Genomic DNA, 16,477 nt, shown 5'->3' with positions numbered 1-16,477 from the left:
AATTCTTCATATTTTTTATAAAATCCTACAGAAAAACCATCCAATCCAGAAGCTTTACCAGATTGCACTGAAAGAACAGCTTTCTGAATTTCCTTTTCAGTAATAAGAGTATCAAGAGTTTGTTGATCTTCAACAGATATTCTAGGAAAATCAATCTTTTGTGAAAAGGCATTCATTTTAGAAGGATCAGCTGGAAACTGAGATTTATAGAGTTCACTGTAAAAGTCCTGAAAAATTTTATTAATGTCTTCATAATTACAAGCTAAACAACCATCTCCCTTACGAATTTTTAAAATTTGTCTTTTAGCTCCAGCTGCCTTTAATTGGGATGCTAATAGCTTATTATTTTTGTCTCCAAACATATAAAATTGACTTTTTAATTTAAGCAAATTTCTTTCAATAGGATAAGTTAATAGTAAATTATATTGTGATTGAAGTTCAACCCCTTGTTTAAATAAATCAATGTTAGGAGAGACTGCATAAATATTATCCAAGTCTTTAATTTGTTTTGAAATCTTATCTAACTCTATTCTTGTCTGTTTCTTAAGCTTAGCTAAATAAATTATCTGACCTCGCAAATATACTTTGTGTACCCCAATAATCAATTTCGACACATCTCCTGTATTATTAAAAAGAAAAAAATCTTTTATCTGAGTCTCAATAAATTTGACAAAGTCCGAACTTTGTAATAAATTTTCTGGAAAACGCCAAGGCAAATTATGATCGGAATCAGCGATAGCATCATATTCACATTTCTGGACTTTGGATAAAAATTGGAAATCAGCTATAAAATAATCAATTCTTGAATATTTATTAAGAACGTGAATAAAAAGAATAATCTCTTATCATTAGGATGTAAATTTCTCCATATTTTGATCAAACCATAATCAATTTAAAAAAAAGTTAATAAGTGTTGCTGAACAACTTGGAAGTCATTGATTGGTTGAACTCTTGTCAATCAAAGGATTTAAACAACAGTTAAAATCACTACCTATTAACAACATATATTCATTTGAATCTGGCAATAAACCAAATACACTTTTTAAAAAAAAGGATCATCTACATTAGGTCCATATAGATTAACCAGGACAATTTTTCTATTCGTGGTGTAGTTTTTGTCAGGATACTGACTCACTAACAGTTGGGCTTTCTAGATGCAGGTGTATTGTTACTACAATCAATTGAAACACCTTGACTGCATGTGGTGATCTCCATTTAACTAATTATGTGACTTTAAAACCAGTTGACTGCACCAGTGATGATTGGTGTGTCATATTAAAGGAGGGGTGAATACTTATGCAATCAATTATTTTGTTTTATGTTTGTAATTAATTTAGATCACTTTGTAGAGACCTGTTTTCACTTTGACACGAAAGAGTCTTTTTCTGTTGATCAGTGTCAAAAAAGTCAAATTAAATCCACTGTGATTCAATGTTGTAAAACAACAAAACGTGAAAACTTCCAAGGAGGTGAATACTTTTTACAGGCACCGTAGTTTTGGATTTTGTTGTATCTGCCTCAGCCACTTTGTCTGCTAGCTCATTCCATGTACAGACCACCTCGAGTAAAGTTGTCCTTCATGATTTTATACATCTTTTAAACCTTGTTTCTCTTGAACACACACCCTCTAGTTTTTGGTTCCCGTTTGTGATTAATACCTGTCACAATTTTATACACTTGTAAGGTAACTCCTATCAGTGTCCTGTGCTCCACAGAACAAAGCCCTAGCCTGCCCGTCTTCTCCCTATAACTCACACCTTTGAGTCATAGCAGTGTTAAAGTCAAATCTGAATAAAACTCGGGAGACCAGCGTCTTATCATCACCACAGTTTATTGCGCACTCTCCTGCAGGAGTTTGAGACCCAGTTGTCAAAGGGAAGGCACGTAAGTACTGCCACCATCTGGCAAGTGGACTCTCTTAGTCAGGTTACAGCCGTATATTTATACATAGTAAGCCCCATACATTATTATTGCAATCTGTTATTAGAACTGGTACGCCCACCAAGTCTGTTGGTGCAAAACTTAATTACTTAGATAAGAGAGTCCACTAAATCAAGGTTTGATTACAGATGGATGTGCTGTCCAGTCCTTATCAGTTATTCTCTTTGTAAGGCCTGGACTTAATTACAGACAGATGTTCATTCCTGTCCTTTATCAGTGAGTCCTCCCCTCCCCTACTCAAACGAGGGTACAATATATTTATCAAATTCTCAATGTCTCTGTTAATTAGGAGAGAACTAGCATAAGCCAGTTTTTTAACTAACTGCTGAAGACAGTTTACTTCAGTTCAAAATTTCCTGTTCAGTCCCAATTATTCTTTTAGCCAGAGGTTACCTAGGTTCAAAATGATTTTTTTTGTCCTCAATTCCTCAGCAGCATCCTTGTTCATATGGAACATAGAATAGTACAGCACAGTACAGGCCCTTCGGCCCACAATGTTGTGCCGACCCTTAAACCCTGCCTCCCATATAACCCCCCACCTTAAATTCCTCCATATACCTGTCTAGTAGTCTCTTAAATTTCACTAGTGTATCTGCCTCCACCACTGACTTAGGCAGTGCATTCCACACACCAACCACTTTCTGAGTAAAAACCCTTCCTCTAATATCCCCCTTGAACTTCCCACCCCTTACCTTAAAGCCATGTCCTCTTGTACTGAGCAGTGGTGCCCTGGGGAAGAGGCGCTGGCTGTCCACTCTATCTATTCCTCTTAATATCTTGTATACCTCTATCATGTCTCCTCTCATCACCCTCCTCCTCTCCAAAGATTAAAGCCCTAGCTCCCTTAATCTCTGATCATAGTGCATACTCTCTAAACCAGGTGGCATCCTGGTAAATCTCCTCCGTACCCTTTCCAATGCTTCCACATCCTTCCTATAGTGAGGCGACCAGAACTGGACACAGTACTCCAAGTGTGGCCTAACCAGAGTTTTATACAGCTGCATCATTACTTCGCAACTCTTAAACTTTATCCTTCGACTTATGAAGACTAACACTCCATAAGCTTTCTTAACTACCCTATCTACCTGTGAGGCAACTTTCAGGGATCTTCTCTAGACTGTTCCCAATTTAATGTCTTTCTTATAAGCAAAGCTGTACACAGAAGAAATCTGATAGAGTGGAACACTGGAGAAAGAGAAGGAGAGGGGCTGGGGGAGATGATAGGCAGGTAAGAAGAGGAAGGGGAGGGAAAATAAAGTTGGAGTCTACCTAGATGGAATATGAGGTGTTGCTCCTCCACCCTTAGGGTGGCCTCATTATGGCAAAAAAGGGTGGCCATGGACCAAAATGTTGGAATGGAATTAAGATGTTTGCCCTCTGGGAAATTTGGCTTTTGGTGGATGGAGCAGAGGTGCTCAACAAAGCAGTCCCCAACTTTAGGTTGGGTCTTACCAATGTAGAGGAGACCACACTGAGAGCACTGGATACAATAGCAGATTTGCAGGTGAAATGTGCCTCAACTGGGAGGACTGCTTGGGGCCTTGAATGAAGGTAAGGGAGGAGGTGTAGCACTTAAGCAGCTTGTAGGAAGTGCCGGGAGGGAGATTTGTGGGTAGGGAAGAAAGGACAAGTGAATCCTAATGTGTGGGCCAATTCCCAGCAGAGAGTGGAAGGTAAAGATGTGTTTGGTGGTAGGATGCAATTGGTGTGTTGGATGCAGAGGCTCAGGGGGTCATAGCTGAGGAAAAGAGAAACTGCATCCCTGTTAAGGTGGGATGGTGGATGATTGCAAGTGTCTAGGAAAGGAGATGATGTGGGTGAGGGCAGCATCAATGGTAGAGGAAGGGAAACCCCGTTCTTTGAAGGTGGAGGACATGTCTGATGTCCTGGAAAGGAAAGCCTCATCCTGAGAACATTTGCAGCAGAGATGAAGGAACTGAGAAGGAAATAGCATTTTTACAACAGACAGGGTGGGAAGAGGTATGATTTCTGAGTTATTGGGAAGAAATATAGCGAAGAGAGCTGTTAAATGATGTCAGTATACAGTGCCTTCAGAGATGGAGAAAGGGGAGGGAAGTGTCTGAAATAGCCAAATGATCTTAAGGGCAGGGTGAAAGTTGGAGGCAAAGTTGATGAAATTGGTGAACTCAGCATGGGTGCAGAAAGCAGCACTAATGCAGTGTTCAATATAGTGCATGAGAAGTTGGGGAGCATTACCAGGAAGGCTTGGAACAAGGGATGACCATCCCTAATTAACCTTGCCTATCAAGATGCTGATTGTTTCTGTCCCTCAAAATACCCTCCAGTAACTGAGCCACCACTGACGTCAGACCCATCAGCCTGTAGTTCTCTGTCCCTAAGTAATGGTACTGCATTAATTGCCCTCCTTTCTTCAAGAGCTTCACATGTGGCTTAAGATGAAGCAAATATCTCTGCAAGGAACTCTGCAATTTCGTCTCTAACTTCCCACATTCTTGAAGAAGCACTTGGTTGGCCCCTGGGAATTTATCCACTTTGAGTTTGAAGGCTTGTCAGTCTCTCTCCTCTGATAATTTTTCTGTTGGCCAAGACATAATTACTCAATACCCTCATTTTTTTATAACTGGATTTGAGACTCCTAGTAATTTACGTTCTTTCCGTAGGATCTGTTCTCAGCTCTAATCAAAGGGCCAACACGGACTCCATATGATGATGGGTTGTTTCTGTTTGATATTCAGCTTCCTAATGTTTACCCTGCAGTTCCTCCACTTTTCCATTACATTTCTCAATGTAGTGGGCGTCTCAACCCCAACTTGTATGATAATGGCAAAGTCTGCGTAAGTCTTTTGGGCACATGGATTGGAAAGGTATGCACTTGATGGAAATGACTCATTATTTGTAGGTAGCATTTGGTAAGATTTTCTACTAGATTAGTTTCTTTTGACAGAAATAGTTAAAGGAAAAACCAAGGAGCTATGGTTATTCTTTAAGCAGAAGTTAAGAGATTTGATATGAATTCAATCATGAAAGGTTTTAACAGTAAACTATTTCAGCAGTAACGAGTGTTAGCCACTGAACATAACAGACAAGACTGAAGGCAGCACTAAGGACTTCATTATAATCTGAAAAGTATTGTCTGAATGGCTAGTGGAATCTGGCATGGTATTAAATTAAATGTATGAAGACTTGAATATTTAGAGTCTACAGAGAAAAGGCAGTTGGATGAAGTGGCTAGCTCTTTTAAAGTCCACTGAGAAAGGGCAGTGAGTCTAATGGCTAGCTCTTTGAGAGAGCTGCAATAGGTACAATAGGTTGAATAGCCTCCATGCACCAGACATTGGAGTGATTGCAACTGGTAATGATCAAAACTAAAAATACTGCTAAATACTTGCTTGTAGCTTGGTTGTCAGCATACTTGCGTCTGAGTCAGAAGGGTAAGGAGTTCAGAGATTATAGTGCAAAAACACATGCTAGCATTGAGGGGGAAGTGCATGCATTGCACTTCCTCCAGGGATTGCGGAACGTCTCATAGCAGTATTTTGAAATCGGGAGGTTTCTCAGTTCTATGTTAAGTAGTAAAAAGCAGTAAGAATTGGAAATGTACTATTGCTTGAACTAGGAAGTGGTACTATGAAAACCACGAAGAGGAGCTAAAAGACAAGACGTTGTATATCCTTTAGTTAAATAGGAAAGTGCCAAGGGAAGGAAGGAACTGAGAATTAATTTAAAAACATTGTAAAATAAAGAAAGAGAAAACAGGCACTTTTCTCTACTAATAGAGTTGCTGATGATGGGTGGATCGATCTGGGGCTCAATGTGTTTGAGCAGTGCCTTTAGGCCTTCTGCGGTGTCCAGCATAGCCATCGACTGAATGCTGGTCTGGTAATAATTAAAGCATGAGATTGAAAGGGAGTCTTTAATCCTGTCAACCATAATATCTGCTCTGATTTGTTTCCATGTGCTATTTTGTTTAGGAATCACTATTTATCTGTATTCTCTTCACAATTTCATGCTTTGACTTTTATTTAGGGAACAGAGAGATGGACAACTAAATCCAGTCTTCTGCAGGTGCTCATATCCATTCAAGGTTAGTGCTGAGAAATGTTGATCTACAAATGTAGTTATTGTTATGTTTTACTTGAATGCAGCAGAAAGGAGTGACTGAATGCTTGTGGATTTTGGGCTCCTTTCGAAGCAGGCTTTTTCACTGGTCCAGACTCTCTCTTAATCGGATTCTTATGGGTTTCCACTTACAAGTACAATATTCAAAAGACATTTAATACGTTTGTGGATAGCAAAGGGTTAACATAAGCAAACGGCAGTAGCTCAGAAAGGCACCTTGGTTGAAAGACGTGGGTCAGAATTATATTATTTGACATGAACTTGGTGAACCCACTCCCCTCGGCTAAACTTGCTCCATCATCTATATATTTTTCCCCCTTTATCTGTCCCCATCTATCATTTATTGGCCTCTTTCTCCCATTTTTATTTCTGGTCCCCTTCCCTACCTTCACACTATCAGACCATAAGACAAAGGAGCAGAAGCCGGCCATTCGGCCCATCGAGTCTGCTCCGCCATTTTATCATGAGCTGATCCATTCTCCCATTTAGTCCCCTGTCTTCTCACCATAACCTTTGATGCCCTGGCTACTCAGATACCTATCAATCTCTGCCTTAAATACACCCAATGACTTGGCCTCCATTGCTGCCTGTGGTAACAAATTCCACAGATTCACTACCCTCTGGCTAAAAAATGGGTTCTGAATGGGTGCCCTTCAATCCTCAAGTCATGCCCTCTCGTACTAGACTCCTCCATCATGGGAAGCAATTTTGCCACATCCACTCTGTCCATGCCTTTCAACATTCGAAATGTTTCTATGAGGGCCCCCCTCATTCTTCTAAACTCCAAGGGATACAGTCCAAGAGCAGACAAACGTTCATCATATGTTAACCCTCTCATTCCCAGAATAATTCTAGTGAATCTTCTCTGAACCTTCTCTGAACCCTCTCCAGAGTCAGCACATCCTTTCTTTAATAAGGAGCCCAAAACTGCCCACAGTACTCCAAGTGAGGTCTTACCAGTGCCTTATAGAGCCTCAACATCACATCCCTGCTCCTATACTCTATTCCTCTAGAAATGAATGCCAACATTGCATTCGCCTTCTTCACTACTGACTCAACCTGGAGGTTAACCTTGAGGGTATCCTGTACGAGGACTCCCAAGTCCCGTTGCATCTCAGAACTTTGAATTCTCTCCCCATTTAAATAATAGTCTGCTGGTTTATTTTTTTTGCCAAAATGCATAACCATACACTTTCCAACATTGTAATTCATTTGCCACTTCTTTGCCCATTCTTCCAAGCTATCCAAGTCTCTCTGCAGACTCTGTTTCCTCAGCACTACCAGCCCCTCTACCTATCTTCGTATCATCAGCAAACTTAGCCACAAAGCCATCTATTTCATAATCCAAATGGTTGATGTACAACGTAAAAAGAAGCGGTCCCAACAAGGACCCCTGTGGAACACCACTGGTAACCGGCAGCCAACCAGAATAGGATCCCTTTATCCCCACTCTCTGTTTCCTGCCAATCAGCCAACGCTCTATCCACGTATGTAACTTTCCCGTAATTCCATGGGCTCTTGTTAAGTAGCCTCGTGTGGCACCTTGTCAAAGGCCTTCTGAAAATCCAAATATACAACATCCACTGCATCTCCCTTGTCTAGCCTACTTGTAATTTCCTCAAAAAATTGTAATAGGTTTGTCAGGCAGGATTTTCCTTTAAGGAAACCATGCTGAGTTCCGCCTATCTTGTCATATGCCTTCAGGTACTCCATAACCTCATTCTTGATAATCGACTCCAAAAACTCCAAACACCGATGTCAAGCTAACAGGTCTATAATTTCCTCTTTGCTTCCTTGCCTCCTTCTTAAATAGCAGAGTGACATTTGCAATCTTCCAGTTCTCCCGAACCATGCCAAAATCTATCGACTTTTGAAAGATCATCACTCATGCCTCTGCAATCTCCACAGCTACTTCCTTCATAACATGAGGGTGCATTCCATCTGGTCCGGGAGATTTATCTACCTTTAGATATTCAGCTTCCTGAGTACTTTCTCTGTCGTAATTGTGACTGCGCACACTTCCCTTCCCTGCCACTCTCAAGTGTCCGGTAAACTGCTGATGTCTTCCTCAGTGAAGACTGATGCAAAATACTCATTCAGTTCCTCCGCTGTCTCCTTATCTCCCTATCTCCCATTACTATTTCTCCAGCATCATTTTTTATCGGTCCTATATCTACTCTCACCTGTCTTTTACTCTTTATATACTTGAAAAAAACTCTGATATTATTTGCTAGCTTCCTTTCATAGTTTATCTTTTCCCTCTTAATGACCTTCTTAGTTTCCTTTTGTAAGCTTTTAAAAACTTCCCAATCCTCTGTCTTCCCACTAATTTTTGCTTCCTTGAATGCCCTCTCCTTTGCTTTAACTTTGGCTTTGACTTCTCTTGTCAGCCACGGTTGCATCCTTTTTCCATTCGAAAATTTCTTCTTTTTTGGAATATTCCTGTCTTGCACCTTCCTCACTTCTTGCACAAACTCCCGATCTGCCCGGAACATCGGCTCTACTCTTTTCGATAGATTTCACCTGGCCCGTTGAGTTCCTCCAGCACTTTGTGTTTGTGTTGATCTGGCACCCCACCTTCATCTAAATCACCTCGGTCTCCTGTCTTACCTCTCACCTTCTGTATATGATAATGCATTAAGAGATGGGAGCAGAATTAGGTCATTTGGTCCATATGTCTGCTCCATCATTGATTATCTCTTAATCATTAATTAATCATGGATGATTATCTTTTCAATCTGATTCTCATCTTCCTGTAACCCTTAACCCCTTTACCAATCAAGAACTACTTATCTGTCTTAAATACACCCAATGACTTGGCCTTCATGGCCCATATGACAACAAATTCCACAGATTCACCACTCTGGCTAAAGAAATTCCTCATCTGTTTTAAAGGGTTGTCCTTTTACACTGAGACTATACCCTCTGATCCTAAACTCTCCTAATGGACAGACCCACTCCATCCTGGCCTTTCTGAATCTAGCAGTTTTCTCTGAGATTCCGCCACCCCCCCCACCCCTCTTTCTTCTGAACTCCAGTGATTACAGGCCCAAAGACATCAATGTTACTCATGGGTTAAGTCTTTAAATTCTGAAATTATTCTTGTAACCCTCTGTGCCCTCCCCAGGCCAGAATGTTTTTCCTTGGATGTGGGCCCCAAAGTGCTGACCAACTCACCTCTCCACTCTGTCTTGCTTGTAGTGTTTTAACCCATAATGTTGACAACTGTTTTCCTCCCATAAACTGCTGACTTAGTCATACTTTATTGATCCCAAGGGAAATTGGTTTTCGTTACAGTTGCACCATAAATAAATAGTAATAAAACCATAAATAATTAAATGGTAATATGTAAATTATGCCAGTAAATTATGAAATAAGTCCAGGACCAGCCTATCGGCTCAGGGTGTCTGACCCTCTAAGGGAGGAGTTGTAAAGTTTGATGGCCACAGGCAGGAATGACTTCCTATGACGCTCTGTGTTGCATCTCGGTGGAATGAGTCTCTGGCTGAATGTACTCCTGTGCCCAACCAGTACATTACGTAGTGGATGGGAGACATTGACCAAGATGGTATGCAACTTGGACAGCATCCTCTTTTCAGACACCACCATGAGAGAGTCCAGTTCCATCCCCACAACATCACTGGCCTTACAAATGAGTTTGTTGATTCTGTTGGTGTCTGCTACCCTCAGCCTGCTGCTCCAGCACACAACAGCAAACATGATAGCACTGGCCACCACAGACTCGTAGAACATCCTCAGCATCGTCCGACAGATACTAAAGGACCTCAGTCTCCTCAGGAAATAGAGACGGCTCTGACCCTTCTTGTAGACAGCCTCAGTGTTCTTTGACCAGTCCGGTTTATTGTCAATTCATATCCCCAGGTATTTGTAATCCTTCACCATGTCCACACTGACCCCCTGGATGGAAACAGGGGTCACCAGTACCTTAGCTCTCCTCAGGTCTACCACCAGCTCCTTAGTCTTTTTCACATTAAGCTGCAGATAATTCTGCTCACACCATGTGACAAAGTTTCCTACCGTAGCCCTGTACTCAACCTCATCTCCCTTGCTGATGCATCCAACTATGGCAGAGTCATCAGAAAACTTCTGAAGATGACAGGACTCTGTGCAGTAGTTGAAGTCTGAGGTGTAAATGGTGAAGAGAAAGGGAGACAAGACAGTCCCCTGTGGAGCCCCAGTGCTGCTGATCACTCTGTCGGACACACAGTGTTGCAAGCACACGTACTGTGGTCTGCCAGTCAGGTAATCAAGAATCCATGACACCAGGGAAGCATCCACCTGCATCGCTGTCAGCTTCTCCCTCAGCAGAGCAGGGTGGATGGTGTTTAACGCACTGGAGAAGTCAAAAAACATGACCCTCACAGTGCTCGCTGGCTTGTCCAGGTGGGCGTAGACACGGTTCAGCAGGTAGACGATGGCATCCTCAACTCCTAGTTGGGGCTGGTAGGCGAACTGGATGGGATCTAAGTGTGGCCTGACCATAGGCCGGAGCAGCTCCAGAACAAGTCTCTCCAGGGTCTTCATGATGTGGGAGGTCAATGCCACCAGTCTGTAGTCATTGAGGCTGCTGGGGCGCAGCGTTTTCGGCACAGGGACGAGGCAGGACATCTTCCACAGCACAGGAACCCTCCGGAGCCTCAGGCTCAGGTTGAATACATGGTGAAGTACTCCACATAGCTGAGGGGCACAGGGTTTGAGCACCCTGGTACTGACACCATCCGGTCCTGCAGCCTTGCTTTCTTCTAGCAGAGTGTTTATTATAATCTGTCTCTTACATTCTGTGCCCTGCCTAATGGGTTTCCTATATGCCACCTTTGCCGCTCTGTGTGTCCCTGTGCTGATACCTTCAAGGGTACTTTGATTCTGAGAGTGAGGTACCTCTGTCTCAAATCCCTAAAGGTAGCAACATGGGATAGATAAGATAGTTAAGGTCACATATGGGATACTGCCTTCATTAGTCACAGTATAAAATATGAAAGGTTATGGTACGACTTCATAAAATGTCAGCTGGGCCATAACTAGAGTATTATGTTCAGTTTTGAATGCAAACCTATAATGTGGGAATGTTGCTGCAGCCATTTGAAAATTAGGCAGGGCGCATTTGGTGTCTTGTGTAAAGTTCTGGGAGTTACAAATTAAGGATAGATTTGGGTCACTGATCATCCATGCTCTCATCGTATGGCAGAACATGCTTGGGCTAAAGAGCCACCTCTGGTCATTCAATTCTAACTATTTTAAATTAATTGTCCATCTGTGGTGATTGCATATGCTGCAGCCATAGTCCTATTTTGCTCCTGAAAGTGATTGGGAATTTAACAAAATACGTTGACCAGATGTCTTAATGGATAGGCGACAATATCAATTTCATGGTTTCATGCAATTCTATTTTTTTTGCAAGGCTGCATCCTCAGGCCCTTACTATACTCCCTATACACTCACAACTGTGACTGAGTTCTGCTCAACTTCAGTTACCAGTTTTACAGATGACATCACCATTGTGGGCTAACTTTTACACAACAAGATGGAATACAGGAAGGAAATGGAGCCTAGTGATATGGTGTCAAGACAACAGATTGTCCTCAGTAAGACAAAGAAGTGGGTCATTGACTTCAGGAAGTAGGGTGGATTCTGTATCAATGGTGCTGGGTGGAGATGGTTGAGAGCTTCAGCTCCTAGGTGTAAATATCACCAACAATTTGTCCTGGTCCAACCACATGGTTGCGAGAACTTTTTATTTAAAAAAGAAAAAGCACATCGATGCATTTACCTCTTCAGGCTAAGGAAATTGAAAGTTCTTGAAGACTTGCCAGTTGTTACAGAGGCACCATTGAAAGTATCCTAACCAGATGTATCACAGCTGAGTATGGCAACTGTTGTCCCCAAGACTGAGGAAAATTGCACGGAGGTGTGAACGCGACCCAGTCCAGCATACAAACTAGTGTCCACGCTATTGACTGTCTATATTCCCTATACTCCCCCACCTCCTGGCCTGGGTAAAGCAACCAATGTAATCAGGGATCTCTCTCCTTCACCTAGTCATTCTCTCTCTCTTCCCCCTTCCATCAAGCAGTTTATACAGAAGCTTGAGTCCTGTGCCATCAGTCTCAAGGATAGCTTTTATCCTGATGTTATCAGACTCTTGAATATGCTAAAAGAGAAACTCTTGTGATCTCCCAGTCGGCCCTTATGCTTTGCTTGTCTACCTGCACTGCGCTGTGTGTGTAACTCCATAACTTTTCAGAATCAAGTTTATTATCACTGATATGTCATGAAATTTGTTGTTCTACCTTCTGTTTTTTCCTTTTTACTATGTTGATACAATTCTGTATGGCATGATAGAACCATAGAAACTACAGCACAGAAACAGGCCTTTTGGCCCTTCTTGGCTGTGCCGAACCATTTTCTGCCTAGTCCCACTGACCTGCACACGGACCATATCCCTCCATACACCTCCCATCCATGTATCTGTCCAATTTATTCTTAAATGTTAAAAAAGGACCCGCATTTACCACCTCGTCTGGCAGCTCATTCCATACTCCCACCACTCTCTGTGTGAAGAAACCCCCCCAATGTTCCCTTTAAACTTTTCCCCCCTCACCCTTAACCCCAGTCCTCTGGTTTTTTTTCTCCCCTTGCCTCAGTGGAAAAAGCCTGCTTGCATTCACTCTATCTATACCCATCATAATTTTATATACCTCTATCAAATCTCCCCTCATTCTTCTACGCTCCAGGGAATAAAGTCCTAACCTATTCAACCTTTCTCAAGTCCCGGCAACATCCTTGTAAACCTTCTCTGCACTCTTTCAACCTTATTTATATCCTTCCTGTAATTTGGTGACCAAAACTGAACACAATACTCCAGATTTGGCCTCACCAATGCCTTATACAACTTCTTCATAACATTCCAGCTCTTATACTCAATACTTTGATTAATAAAGGCCAATGTACCAAAAGCTCTCTTTACCACCCTATCTACCTGTGACACTACTTTTAGGGAGTTTTGTGTCTGTTCCACTGCACTCCTCAGTGCCTTACCATTAACCCTGTATGTTCTACCTTAGTTTGTCCTTCCAACGTGCAATACCTCACACTTGTCTGTATTTAACTCCATCTGCTGATCTGTCTGGAATGCATGCATGCACACAATTTTTAGACTGAATCTTGGTACCGGTGACAATGATGTATCAATTCCAGTTCATGGTTTTGTCCCCACACCCTCATTTAAAAATAAGCTTCAGTATCACTAAAGTAACCCTCTGTATAACATTTCAGAAGTTTCAAATAAATGCTTTTTTAAAACAAAATTTAAATGAAAGCTGCATGTTTTTGCCTATGATGTTGGAGTTGTGTGAAATGCTTGTGAAAGTTGTGTTTGGTGCCTATATAGGATTCAATATCATTATAGAAGTATATAATCTATGCAGCAGGTCTTTGTATTTTCAAGACTTATCATTGTTACTTCGTCTACATTGTGTTATTGATTCTGCAGGATTGATCCTGGTGAATGAGCCCTATTACAATGAGGCTGGGTTTGACAGTGATCGTGGCCTGCAAGAAGGTTATGAAAATAGTCGCTGCTACAATGAGATGGCTTTGATAAAACTGGTACAATCTATGACACAGCTGATTCGCAAACCTGTGGAAATATTTGAACAAGAAATAAAAGAGCACTTCTATACCAACGGCTGGCGCCTTTTAAACAGGATGGAGTCTTGGCTGGAAATTAATGAAATGATCCAAAAAAGTACTGAACTTATTGCTGAAGACCTGTCTGTTAATAGCTGCTCTTCTGAAGTGGCAGATGGGCAGGTTGTGCATGTTTCACCATCTCCATCACAGGTGCTTGCTCAATCTGAGGCCACCAAGGAGCCAGGAATGGAGAGTTCTGAAATGCATGCAAGCAGTATAGAGCAGAGGTTGTTGGCAGAAGCTAGCCCTGAGGAAAGTATGTGCCTCGATATGAATTCCACTGAGCAATTACAGGCAGCAGCTGAACCCTCCTCTTTAACTGCAGAACAGAAGGCTTCATCGCAGGCTATTGTCAAGCCAAAAAGACGGCGAAAGAGTTATAGGAGCTTTCTCCCTGAGAAGCGTGGTTACCCTGATATAGGTTTCCCTCTGTTTCCCCTCTCTAAAGGCTTTGTGAAAAGCATCTGTGGCTGTCTACAGCGATATAAGGAAGCATTAATAGAATGTGGAATTCCAGAGAGGAGGGAAGAGAGATGAGCACTGCATCTGTGCCGCAGGTTTACAAAGTTTTCTAGACTTTTGATAATTATGTAATAAAGCAAAAAGATAGTGTGCCAATGAGAGCTGCTGGCTTTTTGTATCTGAAGTGGAGTAGGATTAATGTGTATCCAGTGAGGGAGAGAAACCGAAGCCTGAGCATCTTAACGCATGTTACATTTGGTCAATTGCATCCCTGCTGATAAATGGCTGCAGTATGAGACTAAGATGTAAAATATTGATAAATGTTTCTCCCACTAACAAAGTGGAGTTTATAGCTTGATGTATACACTATTTAATCCAGATTTAAATGTCTACATGTGTGGACCTGTATTAAGTTCAGAATGCTTGATTGCTTCCTATTTATGTAGAAATTGTAAGAGTGCGTGCTTTATTTTTTAAAATTTATTTTTGGTTGCCTTATACTAGTGTAATATAAGACTTTACAATTAAATCGGCCTTAAGATGTCACTGAATTTGGGTTTCTACATTTTTTGCTGTTTAGTAATTGTTACAGTATTCCAGTAACATTAGCGTGACGAAACATTGTACCTGCATCTTGATCACTGAGTAGTAAAGTCTTTGGGGGCTAGATTGAAATTCTGCACTGGTTGGTCAGATAGGGTGGATTTGCTATGGGAATCCATGACTATTAATGTCACTACAGACAATTTTTAAAAGAACTTGCAACTCCAGTGACAGGCTTGAAATGGTTAAGGAGATGTAGCTGTATTAAGTGCACCCTGAGATCTCCTGAGGAGGACCCTGCCATTTACTCTGTCCACATCATAACGTACATTATTTCACACTTAACTGGATTAAATTCCCATCTCCCACCACTTTGCCCAAGTTTTCATCTCATATGATTCTTAGGCAACCTTCTCTACCTATCACTCCACCAACTTTCATGCCAACAGTAAACTTACTAATCGAACCACCTACACTCTTCCAAATATGTCAGGCAACAATTCTTCAATATCAATGTAAACCATCGGTTGCATACTTGTAGTCCAAGTTGCAGCCCTCCATTACCTGAGATATTTCCCCCAAGCCAATGTTGTATCCCAATTGTCCCGAATGGCAGGAACTGGGCATTCCTCATCAGCAGTGTTGGAACAGAAATTTAAATATGTTTCTAAGCAGTTAGGGTGGGAGCAAGGTTTGGGATCCATGCAACCTTCTAGGACAGGGATGACCTGGAACCAATACCCTGGCAGGAAGTTTTGCTGATGCTACCCAAGAGTGTTGAAATTAGTTGTGAAACAGGGACAGCGTCCTCAGCCATCTTCCCTCCTGTCTTATCCCAACACTAGCCCAAAAGACCTCGACCCACACTAGTGGCCATCACAATACCTCACTGCCCAGTGTTCCCTAGAATCTACTCCCAATTCCACCCTCCTGACTGGCTGATAAGTTGAACAACATGGCTCCTTATCTTTAGCTCAAACCCAAACATGCTAAAAGCAGAACAGATTGCTCTTACAGAACTACTAAAAAGAAATACCTACAGCTTAGCAGTAAAAATCTTAACCAGGGCATTACACTCTTCCTCCCACCAAAAATAGTCATGCCCTCATGATTTGAAATTTACCAACCCATTATTAACAACGGTTTTCACAAGAACTTTGTTAATGTCATGACCTCCTTTCCATTTATAAATGGTAGGAGGAATAGATGCAACATCATTTAGCCTATTTGGGGGTTTCCTGACTCTTTAAGCCCTCCTTATCCCATCCACCTTTGGCTGAAACTTCAAGCACCCCTTGTGATCCTTCCTGCCTACTAGAGGATGCCTCCTCCTGTCTATCACTTGTGTCTTCCAGCGGCTCAGCCCCCTCCTCTGCTCCATGACTGAACTCAGCTTCTTAAAAGCAGTGCTGAACACAGATCAAAGTTGCTGGTGAATGCAGTAGGCCAGGCAGCATTTCTAGGAAGAGGTGCAGTCGACGTTTCAGGCCGAGACCCTTTGTCAGGACTAACTGAAGGAAGAGTTAGTAAGAGATTTGAGAGGGGGAGGGGGAGATCCAGAATGATAGGAGAAGACAGGAGGAGGAGGGATGGAGCCAAGAGCTGGACAGGTGATTGGCAAAGGGGATATGAGAGGATCATGGGACAGGAGGTCTGGGGAGAAAGACAAGGGGGGGAAACCCAGAGGATGGACAAGGGGTATAGTCAGAGGGACAGAAGG

The 16,477-nt window shown here is 42.0% G+C and overlaps 1 protein-coding gene across 3 annotated transcripts in view; it reads left to right on the top strand.

Moving 5' to 3' along the window:
- The window catches only part of ube2o (ubiquitin conjugating enzyme E2 O), a 156,658-nt gene extending 141,902 nt beyond the window's left edge, over positions 1–14,756 (top strand). For all 3 annotated transcript variants that reach the window (XM_072242695.1, XM_072242693.1, XM_072242692.1), the window contains 3 exons: positions 4,584–4,787; positions 5,950–6,007; positions 13,553–14,756. In XM_072242695.1, coding sequence (XP_072098796.1) covers positions 4,584–4,787; positions 5,950–6,007; positions 13,553–14,289 — 999 coding nt within the window. In that variant the 3' untranslated portion in view covers positions 14,290–14,756. The remainder of the gene's footprint in view (positions 1–4,583; positions 4,788–5,949; positions 6,008–13,552) is intronic.
- The last annotated feature ends 1,721 nt before the right edge of the window (positions 14,757–16,477 follow it).

This window comes from Mobula birostris, chromosome 24, assembly GCF_030028105.1.
Source record: "Mobula birostris isolate sMobBir1 chromosome 24, sMobBir1.hap1, whole genome shotgun sequence".
In the NCBI taxonomy this organism is placed as follows: domain Eukaryota; kingdom Metazoa; phylum Chordata; class Chondrichthyes; order Myliobatiformes; family Myliobatidae; genus Mobula; species Mobula birostris.
This window is presented reverse-complemented; position numbering and strand designations above follow the sequence as displayed.